At 37.3% G+C, this 17,752-nt stretch overlaps 1 protein-coding gene across 1 annotated transcript in view; it reads left to right on the forward strand.

Annotated features, from left to right (window-relative positions):
- LOC127418221 (metal transporter CNNM4-like) overlaps positions 1-12,597 on the forward strand; it is a 53,258-nt gene extending 40,661 nt beyond the window's left edge. Inside the window, exons 6-7 of the mRNA XM_051658682.1 lie at positions 6,406-6,581; positions 10,708-12,597. Of these exons, the coding sequence (XP_051514642.1) occupies positions 6,406-6,581; positions 10,708-10,947 (416 nt within the window). The 3' untranslated portion in view covers positions 10,948-12,597. The remainder of the gene's footprint in view (positions 1-6,405; positions 6,582-10,707) is intronic.
- Positions 12,598-17,752: the final 5,155 nt, after the last annotated feature.

The raw sequence follows: 17,752 nt of genomic DNA on the forward strand, positions 1-17,752 counted from the left end.
CTTGCCTGGTGCAACACAAGATTTTTATTGGATGATCTCAGAAATTTGGCCAGGGTTGATCGGGGCCGGTCTCCCTCAGCAGATCTCTGAGCCGGGACTCTGTGAGCTCACTCGATTTCCAGTTTATGGCATGTTATGTCGAGCAGACTCATGAAGAGCTCATCAAGGAATTTCACCATATCTCTGCCCTCCTCATGCTCAGGAATTCCAACAATTCGTATGTTATTCCTTCAGTTCATATTTTCGAAATATTCAAGTTTTTCCAAAATGTGTTCCAAGTCTGTTTTGGATGCGGGCGGATTAGCGGATAATTCCCTTTCCGAAGATTCCAGATAATCGATTCGTTTTTCAACTTCTGTCACTCTTGTGACCAATTCAAAGAATTTTGTTTCCATCGCCATAATTGATCGACGTATTACAGCGAGATCCTCCAAGTCAGCAACAACCTTTGTCAGCATCACCAAGATGTTGGACAGTTGACACTGGATTCCATCTCCTGACGTGCCATCTAAATCGAGTCCCCGGCTTGCAGTCCCGTCAGAGGCCTCAGCTTGAACACGTAAGTGTCTTTTAATGTCTCCAGAGTCTGAGGATTTTGACTTCTTTGCCATGTTTACCTCAAAGAATAAATATGTAACGGGGTGTATTGAATCTCACCGGATTATAACATGAAAATACTTTATAAAAATTTTTTTTTTAAAAACTTGCAAAGTGCGCAGAGCTAGTTGCTCACACGTCTGCTCCTCGCATGACGTCACGTTAGCTTCTCATTTCTTAAACATGTCAGAAGACTTATCCCGTGGTCATGGAAAAACGACTTGAATTTACTAGGGAGCATAAAGATTGGACTGTGGAGCAATGGAAAAAGGTCATGTGGTCTGATGAGTCTAGATTTACCCTATTCTAAAGTGATGGGCGCGTCAGGGTAAGAAGGGAAGCGAATGAAGCGAATGAAGCGATGCACCCGTCATGCATAGTGCCCACTGTACAAGCCTCTGGAGGCAGTGTTATGATCTGGGTTTGCTTTAATTGCTCAGGTCTAGGCTCAGCAACATCATGCAGCAAAAAATGAAGTCAACTGACTACTGAATGACCAGGTTATCCCATCAATGGATTTTTTCTTCCAGGACGACAATGCCAAGATTCATCGGGCTTAAATTGTGAAAGTGGGATTCTGGGAGCATGAGGAATCATTTTCACACATGAATTGGCCACCACAGAGTCCTGACCTTAACCCCATTGAAAGTCTTTGGGATGTGCAGAAGAAGACTTACGGAGATGTTCAACTCTTCCGTCATCAATACAAGATCTTGGCCAAAAATTACTGCAAGTCTGGATGGAAATAAATGTTGTGACGTTGCGTAAGGTTGTCGAAACAATGCCACAACAAGTGTGTGCCATAATCACAGCTAAAGGCGGTCCAATGAAATATGAGTATGCAACTTTTTATTTGCCCAGGCAGTGTATGAGAATGTGACATAAATTGGAGGCAGATTGCTGCCATCTGGTGAACAAAATTTAAATAACATGACTTGAAAACCACCATTCCAGTAATAGCCAGTGGATGGCTTTAGCCACCTACTGTGTAGTCTGATGGCATGTTGTAACCTAATTTTATATTTTATCACAAGATATGCATTTGGATTTATATTTAGACATTATCAAACTATTATTTGTGAAAGTTTAGCATTTTAAAATGTATTTGAAGTGTCAGTTTTTGCAGTTTATGTCATTATGCTTGTCATCAAACCTGGCCATGGTGTTACAAAGAGAAGACAAAGAATAAGCTTTTTTTCTACCAATAATTTATTTCAAACATAAAAAAGTAAATACATAATAATGTCAAGAAAATTAACATCAAGAAACAGAAATGAACTGCAAAATTCTGAAAATTCAATTAGAGATTAGAGTATAAAACAGAAGTATCAAAGTAAACATTTTGCAATTTCAAACTTTCTATAGTAAAAATTTGAAGGTGTGTGTGTGTGTGTGTGTGTGAGTGTATCAGATTGCTGTCATCAGCTGGAAAACAACAGATGACTTATAATGCCAACAATGACCAAAATATGGCTGTAGAGCTCCACTTATTGATGCCCTTTGTGTGTGTGTTCTGCACTGTGAGTGTGTTGTCGTTTCAACCCTTCATTTCTGAGTGTGTATGTTTAGCATTGTGGCGGATTTATTGGTTTTATTTGACAAATGTAAAAAAAAATGTTGTTAAAGTCTCAAGTTCATTCTTGTGTGTGTGTGAGTGGGTGTGTTGCACTGAAGGTATACTGAGGTTTTAGAGTCTCACCCTGTAATTTCTGTCTGTTTTTTTTTCCTGCATTGTGGCTGATTTATTGATTGGATTTGACAGATAAAAAAAAAAATAATTGCTCTGTTTTTTGGTCTTTCCCGTTCATTTTCAATGGTCGGTCAGTTTTGACTGCAAATACCAAAGGTGTCGGGTTTTTTTTACGTCAACTGACTTATTGAATCAAGCCCAATTTTTTTGTATGTTCAGATGGCAAATGGAGGAAAAGTCACCAAGTCTTTTACTACTGAGATAAAGGAAAAATAAAAATAATATCTTTATTTACTCACCCTCATGCTGTCCCAGATGTTTATGACTTTCTGTCTTCCTCAGAACACATACGAAGATTTATAGAAGAATATCTCTGTAGGTCCACACAATACAAGTCAACAGGGTCCAAAACTTTGAAGCTCAAAAAGCATTTAAAAGCAGCACAAAAGTAATCCATTCGACTCCAGTGGTTAAATCCATGTCTTCTGAAGCGATATGATAGGTGTGGGTGAAAACAATATCAATATTTAAGTCCTTTTTTACTATAAATTCTCTCCCCTGCCAGTATGTGGCGATATGCAAGAATGCAATTCGCCCAAGTCAAAAGAAGAACTCTTAAGAGAGAAGAGTGTTTAGGAGGGCTGTTTGAAAATGGAGATGTAAAAAAAGGACTTAAAAATGTATCTGTTTCTCACCCACACCTATCATATCGCTTCAGAAGACATGGATTTAACCACTGGAGATTACTTTTTATGCTGCTTTTATGTTCATTTAGAGCTTCAGAGTTTTGGAACCTGTTGACCTGCATTGTATGGACCTACAGAGTTGAAATATTCTTCTAAACATCTTCATTTATGTTCAGCAGAAGAAAGTCATACACATCTGGGATGGCATGAGGGTGAGTAAATGATGAGGGAATTTTCTTTTTGAGTGAATTATTCCTTTAAAATTATAGTTCACCTAAAATTATAATTCTGTCATCATTTACTCACCTTGATGTTGTTTCTTCTGTGGAGCACAAAAGAAGATGGGGGAGACTGGGTCCTATTTGTTACACTTTTTAGTCAAGTGAATATTTCTAAGGGTTTATTTTTTAAAGAATATTTCTGTATTACCACATACTTTAAAGTCCTGGCTACCATCATCCCCCCACTAAAACAAAATCTATGCCTCTTTAAATTTACACCTGCATTAAAACAGCCTATTATAGGCTCTTCAGCTAAATTAAAAAAGTAAAACAATTATGAGGCATAAAATAATTCATTGAATAACAAAAATGGAAAAAGTAACTTACCAAAATATCAAAACATTGTTTTGGCCAACAAATTTTGTAATTTGCGAATTTTATAAATGTATGACATTTATAACGCATCTGGTAACCTGCAGAGACAAAAATGTGCACTGACCTGACTTTCATGAAAAAAACCTTTAACTTAAAGCATTAAAACCTTTCAGTAAAAATGTGCCTTCATATATAGTTGACACTTGCCAATTGAATGTATACCAGTGTGGTTTGCTTATGTTTGCTTGTTTATCCAAGAGCTATAACAAAATATTATGAGGTTGAAAATTTACTTTGGAGGATAGAATTCATAAAAATGATTCTAATTTAAGAGGGTTTTGAACTATACGTTGGAAATCAACTTACAAAACCTCTGCTAGAGAAAACACACACAATTGAACTTTTAACACCAAATCTTACTGTTACTGAGATATAGCCCTTGTGACAAGTTCCCCATGTGACAACTAGCCCCAGTCTCCCCAATTTAGTAAAAAATCTAAGCTACTCTTTTTATTGCTTTAACTCATTTAGTTCCATTCCTGATATCTAATTCATCACTGGTCTTTTTTATTGGAATCCCTCAGATTCTTTGGTTGTGTGTGCAGTTGAATCTTTGTTTTAGGTGTCAAGCAGTTATTAAAGCGACTATAGGCTGTTGTACTGAAAATGTACCAATAGGGGGCGTTATCCTCCTCAGTGTGACAACGGGCACTTAAACAGTTTCTGCTCCTCATATTTTTAAAATCCAAACCATATCAACATGCCTGAAGGTGCACTCATCTCTGAGCCCCTTTAGAGGAAACCCCTTCCCAAAAGAATATTTAGTCATCATTTAATCACCCTCATTTTATTCCAAAACCAGATGACTCTTTTCCTGTGGAACAAAAAAAAGTGCATTTCTAAACTGTTATGGCCCACGGTTTTGATCTGCCAGTGTCTAGCCCCAAATTGCACCATAAAAGTATAAAAAGTGGTCCATATGACTTGTGCGTTGTTTTCCAAGTCTTTTGAAACCGTTTGATAGCTTTGTATGAAGAACAGAATGTAACTTAATTCCAAAATTCAGACAACTTTCATGGTGCTTTTTTTGTAATTTTGGAGCTTGACAGCCCCAGTCCTCATTCACTTTTATACACAGAAAAAAATGCTTTGAATTTACATGATTTAATCATGTTCATCGGTTCCACATGAATCAGTTAAGTTGCATCAACAGACTTTTTCCTCTTGGTTTAGTTCATTAATTTAAAAAAAAAAAAAAAAAAAAAAAAATTTGTCAGAAAACATAATTTTGTTCACGTAATTTCAACATAATATAATAAAGTTATTTGTAAATGACCCAATTAAGTAGCCTCAAAGTGATTTTATATGTGTCCCTATCATGATTAATTTCTTCAGTTTTACATAATATTTCTGTGTTACATTACTGATTTATGTTATAAACTTGTGCTAGTTAGCTGATATGCATAAAGCATGGTGTTTGTGTACCCGTCCAACCCAAAATGGTAACCCAGTGAATCAGAATCGGTTCTTAATCCCAAAATAACAACATTAAACACTAAGTCTCCCTCTTATCTTAAAAATGCATAAAATAACACTTAATTTCAAAATTTTTACTCTCCGCATTAAGTCCCATGCAAAGCATGCTGAGAACAACAGTACAAATCCACTTGCCCATGTTATTGAACAGCCTTGATTGGTTCACATTCACCCTACATAATGTAATCTAGTAGAGTGCACATTTTAGAGAATTACAATAATTGAAAGCGAAGAAAACAATTTTATAAAGAGAAACACAATTTTGTTATGTAGATCACAAATAATATGATTTAGTGAATCGGACAACCTGCATTTCGAGTGGCCAGGATATTCTCTAAAAATTAACAATTTGTTTGTTTGTTTTTATGTAAGAAAGAGTGGTAGAATGAGTTGGTAAATAATTTTTAAAAAAATAATTTTGATCTGACATGCATTTTCAGCTGTGAGACCTTATATAGACAGGTGTGTGCCTTTCCAAATTATGTCTAATCAATTGAATTTGTCACAGGTGGATTTCAATCAAAGTGTAGAAACATCTCAAAGATGATCCAGAGAAATGGGATGCACCTGAGCTAAATTTCAAATGTCATAGCAAAGGGTCTGAATACTTATGTCATATGTGATATTTCAGTTTTTTCTTTTTAATACATTTGCCAAGCTATCAAAAATCTGCTTTTTGCTTTGTCGTTATGGAGTATTGAGTGTAGATCGATGTGAAGAAAATAATAATTTAAAGCATTTTAGCATAAGGCTGCAACAAAACAATTGGATAAAAAATGAAAGGGTCTGAATATTTTATGAATGCACATATATATTAACATTTTTCTTTAAACCTACTAGGATTTAAATCTGGGAGTTCGACTTTGGGCTAGCATTAGGGGCTTTTACACCATTCTTATCAACCTATTATTTTCCTCTGATTATAGGGGTAGGTTATGGTTAGGATTAGGTTTATGGGTAAGAAGAAAGTTAGAACAATTTTTGTTTGACAAGAATGTTGTTCCAGGACTAACCAAAGATGTTAATCCATGAACATGGTGACCTTCAGTCCCTCATGTGTACACCATACCTTTGTCTTTTTCCGATTTTCGAATACGTTTTTGCTTCAGATCAAATGCCATGATACATCTTGGAGCTGATTGGTTTGGTTCAAGGTTTAGAACTGTTTATTTAAGAGTTTTGAAATCCCTAATTGTCCGGTTATTATTATGCTCTATTTCACCTCTTTGTTTGAAGACATAATTGTGTTTGGTGTTGCTGCTTGTGTGTGTTGCTTTCTAATGCTTGTCCAACTTTGCAGAGTTCCGTTCACCCTCTCATATCAGCGGACTGAACCGATCTGCATCTCTGAGCTACACAGATCGCCCTGAACCTCAGTCCGTAAGTGGCAGCAATACACAGCTCAACAGCACCCCCTCGCTGCAGTACACGCCAGACTTCAATGTCCGAGCTCTCGCGGACCTACAGATTGTTAAGGTATTCATTTCTCATTCATTTTGTAATATGACCAGTGTTGACTAATAACTTCCTGAAAGAAGCAAAACTACTAAAGGCTAAAATACTTTGTTTTTCCATGTGCGTTCTAGCTTACGGGTACGACACATGCTACGATTGCTTTGTAATACTGTTTAGTGCAGTCAATCCAGACACATATGCAGACAATGCGCACAGATGTGCATGCCTAGAAAAACTGGGCTGCATGCAGACAGTCCGCACGGACGTGAATTTACATCACACACTCTGTGTGTGAGATGTAGCAGCACGTGAACAACCAAATTATACTTTGGCCTTAAAGGGGTCATATATACATTTATAATTTTATTATCCTCCCTGAGGTCCACTGATAATTTTAGTAAACTTTTTTTGCACCAAAAGTCATAATTTAGTAATATATAATTATTTTCCACCCTGTCTCTGGCCATCTGTCTGAAATGCACTGTTATGGCCTAAGCGCCTCCTTAAAACTTTGTCATAAACACCCACTGTTCTGACTGGCTAACATCGTGCAGCCCCTCAAATACAGCCATATTTGAAACTCAATCAGAATAGAATGAACAAACTCTGCAATATTATAAAACAAAATGTCATGGTTTACACATGATGCACATCCAACACATTGCATCCGAATACATTATACTGTTCATCTCAAGCACAACTGTTAACACTCAGCACTATAAACTATCAAACAGTCATGACATTTGAAATATTTATGAATGAAACTCTTTACTCAGTTTTGCGATTGGGTCCAAGTGTTTTTAATTGCGCCGTCCTTCAATAACAGTTCCTTTGCAAAACTTGAATCGTATTATGTCTGATTCACATGCAATACACGCTGATATGAGGTGAAAAAACATACAATCCATGCTGATATGAGCCGAAAAAAATGCACAAACATAGTCCAAAGCACAGTGAATAGAAGCACACACATACAGTATCACATCGCTGTAAAGGCATCAAAACAGTTAAAGACGTTCATCTAGTGCATGTTTACATACACCAACAATTAAAAATAGCGCAGATGGGACGCCATGCAAGAAGCAGACGTGTGAGCGACGCGCTCTGCGCACTGCTGAATTTTCGATTATTTTCATATTTATAATCTGGTGAAATTTGTTACACCCAGTTACACATTTGCCCTTTGTTGCAAAACATGGCAAAGAAGTCAAAATCCTCGGGCTCGGGAGACATTGAAAGACACTTACGTGTTCAGGATGAAAGCCCCGACAGGCCTACAGACCGGGGACTCGATTTGGATGGCGTGGCGGGAGAAGGAATCCAGCGTCAGTTGTCCAACATGTCGGTGATGTTGATGAAGATTCTTGCTGACTTGGAGGATCTCGCTGTAATACGTCGATCGATCACGGCGAGTTAGGTACAAGAGTGACTGATGTTGAAAAACGAATCGATTTTCTGGAATCTTCGGAGAGGGAATTATCCGCTAATCCGCCCGCGACCAAAGTTGATCTGGAACATCTCCTTGAAAAGCTTGAAGATCTTGAAAATAGAAGCCGCAGGAATAACGTTCGAATTGTTGGAATTCCTGAGCATGAGGAGGGCAGAGATATGGTGAAATTCCTAGACGAGTTTTTCCCGAGTCTGCTCAACATAACAGGCCACAAGCTGGAAATTGAGCGAGCTCACAGAGTCCCAGCTCACAGATTTGCTGAGGGAGACAGGCCCAGATCGATTCTGGCCAGATTTCTGAGATCATCCGATAAAGATCTTGTTTTGCGCCAGGCGAGGAGCAAAGGGAAGGTTTCTTGGAAGAACCATAATATTTTCTTGTTCCCGGACTTTGCGAGTTCGACAGGAGAGAAATGCGATCGGTTCAAGGAATGTAAGAAACTCTTACATCAGAAAAAGATCTTAAGGTCTTAAGGATACACCCATCTGCTGGTGATGCCATACTGAAGATGGAGACACCATCCATGTTTTTTGGGGGTGCCTTAAGATCCAAGAATTTTGGCTGAAGGTGCAAAGTTTTGTGTGTGATGTGTTGGGCACTCAGGTCTCGTTCTGCCCCAGACTCTGTATTTTGGGAGATAGGGAGGTCATGGATTTGGTAGATAAGTACATGAAGGACTGGGTTTTGACCGGTGTGATGATTGGTAGACAGGTTATTTTGAGGAGTTGGAAGTCGGATGGAGCACCCTCGTTCCCGGAGTGGTGCGCGGAGATGGGGGGAGGGTGGCTGCCTTCGAGGAGGGGTCGAGCATTAGGATGGGGGTTAGGGAAACTTAAAATAAGAAATGGGGCAATTATTTAGCATTTTTGAGGGAATCTCGAGGTGGGGCGGTGGAGGGAGTAATTTAGAGTTTTTATTTTAAATTTTTTTTTTTTTTTTTTTTATTATTATTATACTTGATTATTGTATGTTATTTTATGTTGTTGTATTAGTTTTCTGTGTGTGTGTGTCTATATTCTATTGACCACAGGGGTGTTTGTGGGGGGGTCAGGGTGGGTTGAGAGTTTGGTAGGGGGAGGGGATATAGTGGGGGTTTAATGTTAAATGTTTTTGATTCATTATATAGATGTTGTTGTATTTCTTGTGTTAATTTATGAATCAATAAGAAAATGTAATAACAAAAATAGCGCAGATGGGTGAAAGAACAGTTTGTTGAGCAGTCTGTGCTCGAAATAGCAAGAGGCAGCGTCTTCTCTTCAGAGTTGTAACTTGACACCGCGTCTTTTAAAAGAAGTGCCAGATACATGACAACAGTCAAAGACTAGTACATGAAGGACTAGTGCATGTTTATTTACAAAAATAATTCAAAATTGTCCAGATGGGGTGCCCTTTGGTGATCAGGAATAGTTAGGCCACACTAGGCCTGTCTGCCCTGCTCTCTCTCAGTGTACGAACTGAAGCACTAGTGGGCAGGACCAAGGATGCAATGATGTCAAGCAGGCGTTGATGTTTTTTGTTTTTTTTGCTGGAGAGGCAGTCATGAATTAATGGGCCCCCAAATGACTTAGGGAAGTCGTGAAAGTAGAGAATGAGGTGTTTTTGCTGCTTGGTTTCAATAAATGTTTTTCTTGCATTGTGGATTACGTTTTGAGTTCTGAAATTTACAATATGTTTTTATAGTAGAATGACCTCTTATATTTCAAAATATCAAGGAAATTTTGATTCCTCATGACATGACCCCTTTAACTTGCCTACATTTTTCTATTACGTGATAAACGCTCAGATGTTGTCAAAAGTATATATTTTACAGTATCAAGCTTATTCTTTTCCAATGAGTAGCAGCGTAGCATGACACAACGCTACATCTCATGTTTTTTTGTCACAATTTATTGCGCACACAGCTTTACAACTGATAAAGTAATAAAACTGCGGTGTCCAAGGCCATGTCTATACTAATATGTTTTCACTACATTTATGTCTCTTTTCCACACTAAAACATTACTGCATTCTTAAGAAATCAATGACGTTAGGAAACTGAAAACTGAGTTTTCAAACTAGTGTGCCATGTGCCCTAAGAAATGTCCTCCTCCTCTCGAATAGCATTGGAAAATCTGAATCATTCTAGTGAGCCTGTTTGTTCAGATAGTTCACAGTTTGAGCCCCTGTGCTGCATTTTACGTCTCATTTTTAATACAAAAATGTAGATGCTGCTGTTCATCATTTTTTCAACATTTTTTGACGTGTTTTCCAGATTTTTCTAGTTATAGTTGTTGTGTTTATCTGTTCAAGTTTAATACTCTAATTGTGATTGTTCATTCACCCAAAACCCTCATTTGTTTTTGTGTCAGAAAAATATGGCTCTGTATGAATTACAAATTTATATCATCATTTAGTTAAATATATAAAAAGATATTGCCCTCTTAAGTAGCTTCAATGTAGTTATCTACTTTTTTAGTAACTTGTGTAGCAAACTTCTTTTTCAAAAGGATAGCTTAAATAATTTAAAGGAATAGTCTGGTCTGGAATAGTCTGTGAGTTTGAGACTATAAGGGTGAGTAAATGTTGAACTATCATTTTTGGGCGAACTATCCCTTTAAATTATGAGCAGCTTGTAAATAATTTATGCAGTTGTGCAAATAAATTCAGAGTGACTTTCCCAACATTGCTTATGACTAACATATTTGCTCTCTTTATCAGATCACACGTTCTCAGTATCAAAAAGGTCTTGTGGCATCTCGGTTGGACAGCTCGCCGCAATCTCCAGACAGCGGACACACATGTATGGGAAACAGCACGTCATCTGCCCCCCTTCTCTCATTAGAAAACATGTTCAATCTTACAGAAGCTCCCGATGAGATGACCTCACTCCTCAATGAGCAAAACTGCATGCCTGCACGCCAGGCCAACCACAACACACATAACGAAAGTGCCATCTGATACACTTTCACAATCATCAACACACACTTACATCGATAAGCACATGGTTTTCTCACTGGCATGCACAATCAACCACTTGACAAATGGACGTATTGAGATCCCATACACTTACAGGATGTTAAGCACTTTTTCAGACATTGATTAAAATATTCTTGTATAATCAGACCCCTTTTTAACGCTAGAAAAAATAGCTGCCAGTAACTTGATTCTGAGACAGCCGTAAATTACAGGGGGCTATAAGGAGCAATAGTTTGACAAGACAGCTGCTGAAGACATTGTATAAGAAACTGTGCAAGACGAAAGCACAGAGAAGCCAAAGTGTACCTGAGCGGATAAGGGCACCTGTTTCAAACAGAGACTGTTTTTGGGGCATTTTATAGACTGTGCGAATAGAGACATTTTTATATTTGAAAATGTTTATTTCGTCATCTTTCTACCGAGATTGCTCATAGAAATTTGCTGAAAGTCGTTGTGAAAGAGGGAAACTGTGGATGCCTTTTTTAATTTAATTTTGATGTCCATACACTGCAAATCAGTTTCTTAATCAGAATGTTTGTTATTTTTTCTCAGAAAAAGACTATCGAAACAGCCTTAGAACAAGATACGTTTACTTGAGAAGCAGTAAGTGCGGTAAGAAAAATAAACTTAATTCAGGACATAGTATATTCTATGAAAACAAGTCGAGTTGTCTTAAACTGTTCTGCTACTTAAGTAATTTTGTTCTTGTTTTAAAGGGATAGGTCACCCAAAACATCTGTCACCATTTACTCATCCTCATGTTGTTCCAAACCCGTTTGACTGACTTTCTTCTGTGGAACACAAAATTATATTCAAGGCAGAATGATCGGGACTGACAGCCTCAGTCACTATTCATTATTCATTGTATGGAAAAAAGATGTAAGTGAATGGGGACTGATGTTGTCAGTCCTGAACATTCTGTCTAACATCTCCTTTTGTAAAGAGAAAGAAAGAAAGAAAGAGTCATTAGGATGAATAAATGGGGAATGAATTTTTAGTGGAAATCAAGACAAAAATACTAATTAAGAAAAAGATTTATTGCAGTGTAGCTACTTTACCTTTGTACCAAATTATATCATAAAATGATGTTGCGTGTGTGTCTTGGAGTGAAAGATCTGAAAGGGAGTTTGTGACAGGGATATTTACGCAAGTGAGTGTGTGTTTGTATATTTGACAACGCATGAGTCTGATTTGACCATTGCAGCCCAAGCAAGCAACAACTCAGGGAGACACTGAGCTTCACATACAAACTGTGTGTTAGTCCTTTGACATTTCGCTGTTCATTTATGTGAACCCATGCGACAAGTGATCAAAATATATGTGAAGCATGCTGTTGTTAAATGCACCAAATACTGAAATATTAAAATACACTGCATTTCATATGACACATACAGGAGCACGTGACATCCACATGTCATTTTTACGTCAGATAATTCTGCTGGGTGAAATTGGTCATGATTCAGTGTCTGTGTATGTGTAAAACTGCATCAAGTCCTATGTAAGTTAAAGGGATAGTTCACCCAAAAATGAAAATGTTCTCATCATTTACACTTCACCATTACCCTCATGCCATCGCAGAAGTGTTTGACTTTTTTTCTTCTGCAGAACACAAACAAAGATTTTTAGAAGAATATCTCAGCTCTGTAGGTTCATACAATGCAAGTGAATGGTGACCAAAACTTTGAAGTGCCAAAAATCACATAAAAGTAATCCATAGTGGTTAAATCCATGTCTTCCAAAGAGATATGATAGGTGTGGGTGAGAAACAGATCTATATTTAAGTCTTTTTTTTTTTTTTTTTTACAATAAATCTCCATTTTTATTTTTATAGTCTTCACATTTTGAAAGTGAAAGTGGAGATTAATGGTAAAAAAGGACTTAAATGTTTATCTGTTTCTTGCCCACAGCTATCATGTCGCTTCTAAAGATATAGATTTAACCACTGGAGACTTATGGATTACTTTTTGTTTCCTTTATGTGATTTTTGGAGCTTCAAAGGTCTGGTCACCATTCACTTGCATTGTATGGACCAACAGAGCTGAGATATTCTTCTAAGCATCTTAATTTGTGTTCTGCAGAAGAAAAAAGTAATATACATCTGAGATGACATGAGGGTGAGTAAATGATGAGAGAATTGTAATTTTTGGGTGAACTGTCCCTTTAATGCATTGACTTTTTTACTCCAAAGGAACAAGCATTAGTAGTACAACTGTTTGTAAAACTAGTCACTTTTCTTCACAAAACGTTTGTGTAATAGTGCTCTCAAACTGTATATGTTGCTCCCATTGGACCAGAGGAAATCTAACCAAATGATATATCTATTTGCTGTATTTATTTAGCATAAAATTTAAGTTGTATATTTTTTAAATTATTTTTTCCCCTTGTTTTAGTGAGTTCTTAAAATTGCTGTGTTTTATAAGCAGGTTGCATTGTTCGTGCTAGCGAGATGTTTTTTTTGTCAGGTAGCTCTTAATGGTACAGTCTCATTTAGTTGCCTAAATGCCTAAAGTTGGCATGTTCAGGAAGTGACATCATAAAATGTTTTGTTTCTTCTTTGCCTTTCCCCCCACCCAATGTGGACATCTTTTGCTTTCATACCAAAAATGTTCAATCAAAAAAAGACAAGTGTCTTAAGATGAGACATGTTGATCACATGAACACCTGTAAGCCTGTTTTAAACTGTAGCATCTCTTCAATATAAGTATGATTAAAAAAAAAGAAAAGGGGGGCACAAGAACTGTGTATTTCTATTATTGACTGTTCAGTTGGACAACTGTACTGTGTGAGGTATTCAGTAAGATACTCCCTTTTCGGTCAAGCTTTTAATTATTTCCTGTCCTTTAATCAGTCACATATTGTGAACTTGCACAAAATCTTTTTTTTTTTTTTTCAAAAGCTGTTTTTTGTGTGTGTGTGTATCAACCTCTTGATTCATTTTATACTGTATGTTTCCAAGTTATTTTGTGGTTTGGAAGGGGTCCTTTTAGATTATCTGGGTTTGTCTATTAAATTAGTGTAATATGTTAAATATTCTTGTAATCATCAGTAATATGGTATTTTTTAATAACCTCAAAACCTGCTGGTGTGTAACAAAAGGACAGATAAAATCATATGATTAAGACTCCTCTTGCACACCTAATAGTACCAAATACATTAGTTGTTATTTGCACTAAGGTTATTCAGATTTCCAACTGTAATGTCTTTTTTTATTTGTAATTTCACCAGCGAAACACCACAGCTTCCCTCTGACTCCACTGTGTAACAGCTAAAGTATTGTGTTAAAGCATTCAGATTTTCTGCATTAAAACCATCCGCAGGTCTACTCACTCTCCAATAAATAAGATTATGTGCTTTATCTATTGCTGTAACAGTGTAATGGTATGTTCAAAGAAATGATGCAATGTTACTACAAACATCTATGGCAGCTCATAAAGATGATAACATTTGGTTGCCTCGTACAATCCTAAATGTAATATATTTGAAGCATACCAACTGCATGACATAATTGAAGTTTTGAGTGCATTTCAGTGTTGAGAGGGAAATGGAAAATGACGGGAAAAGAGGGAAAGAAAGGACCTCGAGCGGGGACCTGAACTCGGGTAACCTTTGATAGTACCATATTGGACCACTGCCCACAGGATTATGAATTCAACTGGACTTGTTATAGCATGTATTTTACAGTGTAAGGGTAATTATGACTGGAATCTCGGTTAGCCATATGGCATGTTAGATTCTCCTCAGTATCTAAGTGCACATAAATCTGCACTTTTTGTTAAGTACAGTTGAGTAAAGAAGAATGGCTTAAATTTAACAGGCTCCAAGTTCACCATAGTTAACACTAATCACTCTAATAGTGACTTCACACAAATCACATCTATCAACCAGCTACAACAACAATAGTCTTAAGAAATAAAACTAAAAGAAATATTTAAATAACAAACAAAAACATTCCACATGTTCCCTTGTTTTGACCAAACATGCATAATTTATTCAAGTGCAAGGGCTTATGTGTATTCTACACAGCTGCAATTATGTACTTGATAATTTTGAGTTAGTAGTACTCTAAGCCAAAGTTTAAAGAACGTATATACACCGATCAGTCACAACATTAAAACCACCTGCCTAATATCGTGTAGGTCCCCCTTGTGCCGCCAAAACAGCTCTGACCCATCGAGGCATGGGCTCCACAAGACCTCTGAAGGTGTCCTGTGGTATCTGGCACCAAGACGTTAGCAGCAGATCCTTTAAGTCCTGTAAATTGCGAGGTGAGGCATACATGGATCAGACTTGTCGGTCCAGCACATCCCATAGATGCTCAATCAGATTGATATCTGGGGAATTTGGAGGCCAAGCCAACACCTTGAACTCTTGTCATGTTCCTCAAACCATTCCTGAGCAATTTTTGCAGTGTGGCAGGGCACATTATCCTGCTGAAAGAGGCCACTGCCATCAGAGAATACCGTTACCATGAAGGGGTGTACGTGGTCTGCAACAATTTAAGGAATATGGTACATGTCAAAGTAACATCCACATGAATGCCAGAACCCAGGGTTTCCCAGCAGAACATTGCCCAGAGCATCACACTGCCACTGCTGGCCTTTCTCTTCCCATAGTGCATCCTCCTGCCATCTCTTCCCCAGGTAAACGGCGCACCCGGCTGTCCACATGATCTAAAAGAAAACGTGATTCATCAGACCAGGCCACATCCTGCCATTGCTCCATGGTCCAGTTCTGACACTCATGTGCCCATTGTAGGCGCTTTTGGCAGTGGACAGGGGTCAGCATGGGCACTCTGACGGGTCTGCGGCTACGCAGCCCCATACGCAGCAGGCTGTCATGGCCAGCATTACGTTTTTCAGCAATTTGTGCTACAGAGCTCTTCTGTGGGACTGGACCAGACTGGCTAGCCTTTGCTCCCCACGCACATCAATGAGCCTTGGGCGCCCATGACCCTGTCGCCAGTTCACCGGTTGTCCTTCCTTGGACCACTTTTGGTAGGTACTAACCACTGCATACAGGGAACACCCTACAAGTCCTGCCGTTTTGGAGATGCTCAGACCCAGTCATCTAGCCATCACAATTTGGCTCTTGTCAAAGTCGCTCAGATCCTTACACTTGCCCATTTTTCCTGTTTCCAGCACATGAAATTCAAGAATTGACTGTTCACTTGCTGCCTAAGATATCCAACCCCTTGACAGGTGCCATTGTAATTAGATAATAACTGTTATTCACTTCACCTGCCAGTGGTTTTAATGTTGTGACTGATCAGTGTATTTGAGTTTTGATTCCATAATGTATAATTTCAAGTACTGTTCAATTAGGCTAACTTAAATGTTTTTATTAATGACAACTTAAGGGTTTAGAGAGTAATGGTAACTTTATTAAAACTAGTAAGAATAGCAAAAAATTAAGCTTAAGTTAAACTTTTTTTTTTTTTGTTTTTTTTACAATTTGAGATAACTATTAGTATTTACAGTGGAATCATATGTGCAAATAATTTAGTCAATATGTTTAGTCTTTTGGGATTGTATAGTTTATAGGTTTAAAACGTTTGATAAAGTGACAGATAAGATATGATGAAGCCACTGGTGGAGACTAAAATTTCAATTAAATTTATTTATATATATATATATATATATATATATATATATATATATATATATATATATATATATATATATATATATATATATATATATATATGTGTGTGTGTGTGTGTGTGTGTATGTGTGTGTGTGTGTGTGTATATTATTTATATATACACTATGTTGATATTTATCAATAATATATTTACATTGAAAAAAGTCTTGACCATAAAATGTCATCATCTACAAGTGGATAAATACATTACACTTGTTTACAAATTAGATACATTATTTTTACTTTAGAAAAAAATATTTAAAATGAATATTAATCCTGTGCAGATTCAGGAAGTCAAGAAAGGCTACTTTAATGAAACAATGTTCATAACATATTTTAAGATACGAAAAGCATATATATTTGTGTATTTCCCAACTATTGTTACACTTGCCCTGAGCTTCAAAGCCAATATAGCTTTCCATGGCTTGTTGACCTGTTTTGTTTGTTTTGTATCTGCTTAGTTACACCAGTTGCAGATATAGAATAATGAGTCATTTCTACATTGCGTTGACACTATTGTATTATACTCTTATAACAGTATAACACCCAATACATGAAGCCATGTGCGGTGTTTGTATGTATCGACATTTATCAGAGTCTCTCTAGCAAGTCAGTCCACTGTCGGCCATGTTTGGAACGCTCTAGGGAGGCTATTTCCAGTTATGTCAGGGCAGCTCCTATCTACTTGAGTGGGAGAACGCCAAAATCTTAAAAAGAGTTGGTCAAGATTACGATCAGAGAATACATTTCAAATCAGCAATAAAATTCGATAATATTGGAATCATAAATTGTGCTTCTTTACCTCATATAACGCTAAAACACGCAATTTCCCCGCCTGATATAGCTAATGCGCATATGCAATACCGAGATGATTGACAGGTAATGTCTGTATCTAAAAGGTGATTGGCTATTTTACCTGTAAGGCGGGACTTCCTTTCTATATCCGTTTGACCGTTGGGCGCTAGAGCTTCTTGGTTGGGCGTTCAAATTTCTCCCATTCATTTCAATAGAAGTGGCCCATCTCTGCTAAATATTCTCTGCATTTATAACGAACCACAAACAATATGACAACCATCACTAACCAATTGTCGTTCTCCAATTTTTTGAACGGACCAATGGGAACCGAGAGGGGCGTATCCCCGCAAAA

The sequence above is a fragment of the Myxocyprinus asiaticus genome, chromosome 3 (assembly GCF_019703515.2).
Source record: "Myxocyprinus asiaticus isolate MX2 ecotype Aquarium Trade chromosome 3, UBuf_Myxa_2, whole genome shotgun sequence".
Classification (NCBI taxonomy): domain Eukaryota; kingdom Metazoa; phylum Chordata; class Actinopteri; order Cypriniformes; family Catostomidae; genus Myxocyprinus; species Myxocyprinus asiaticus.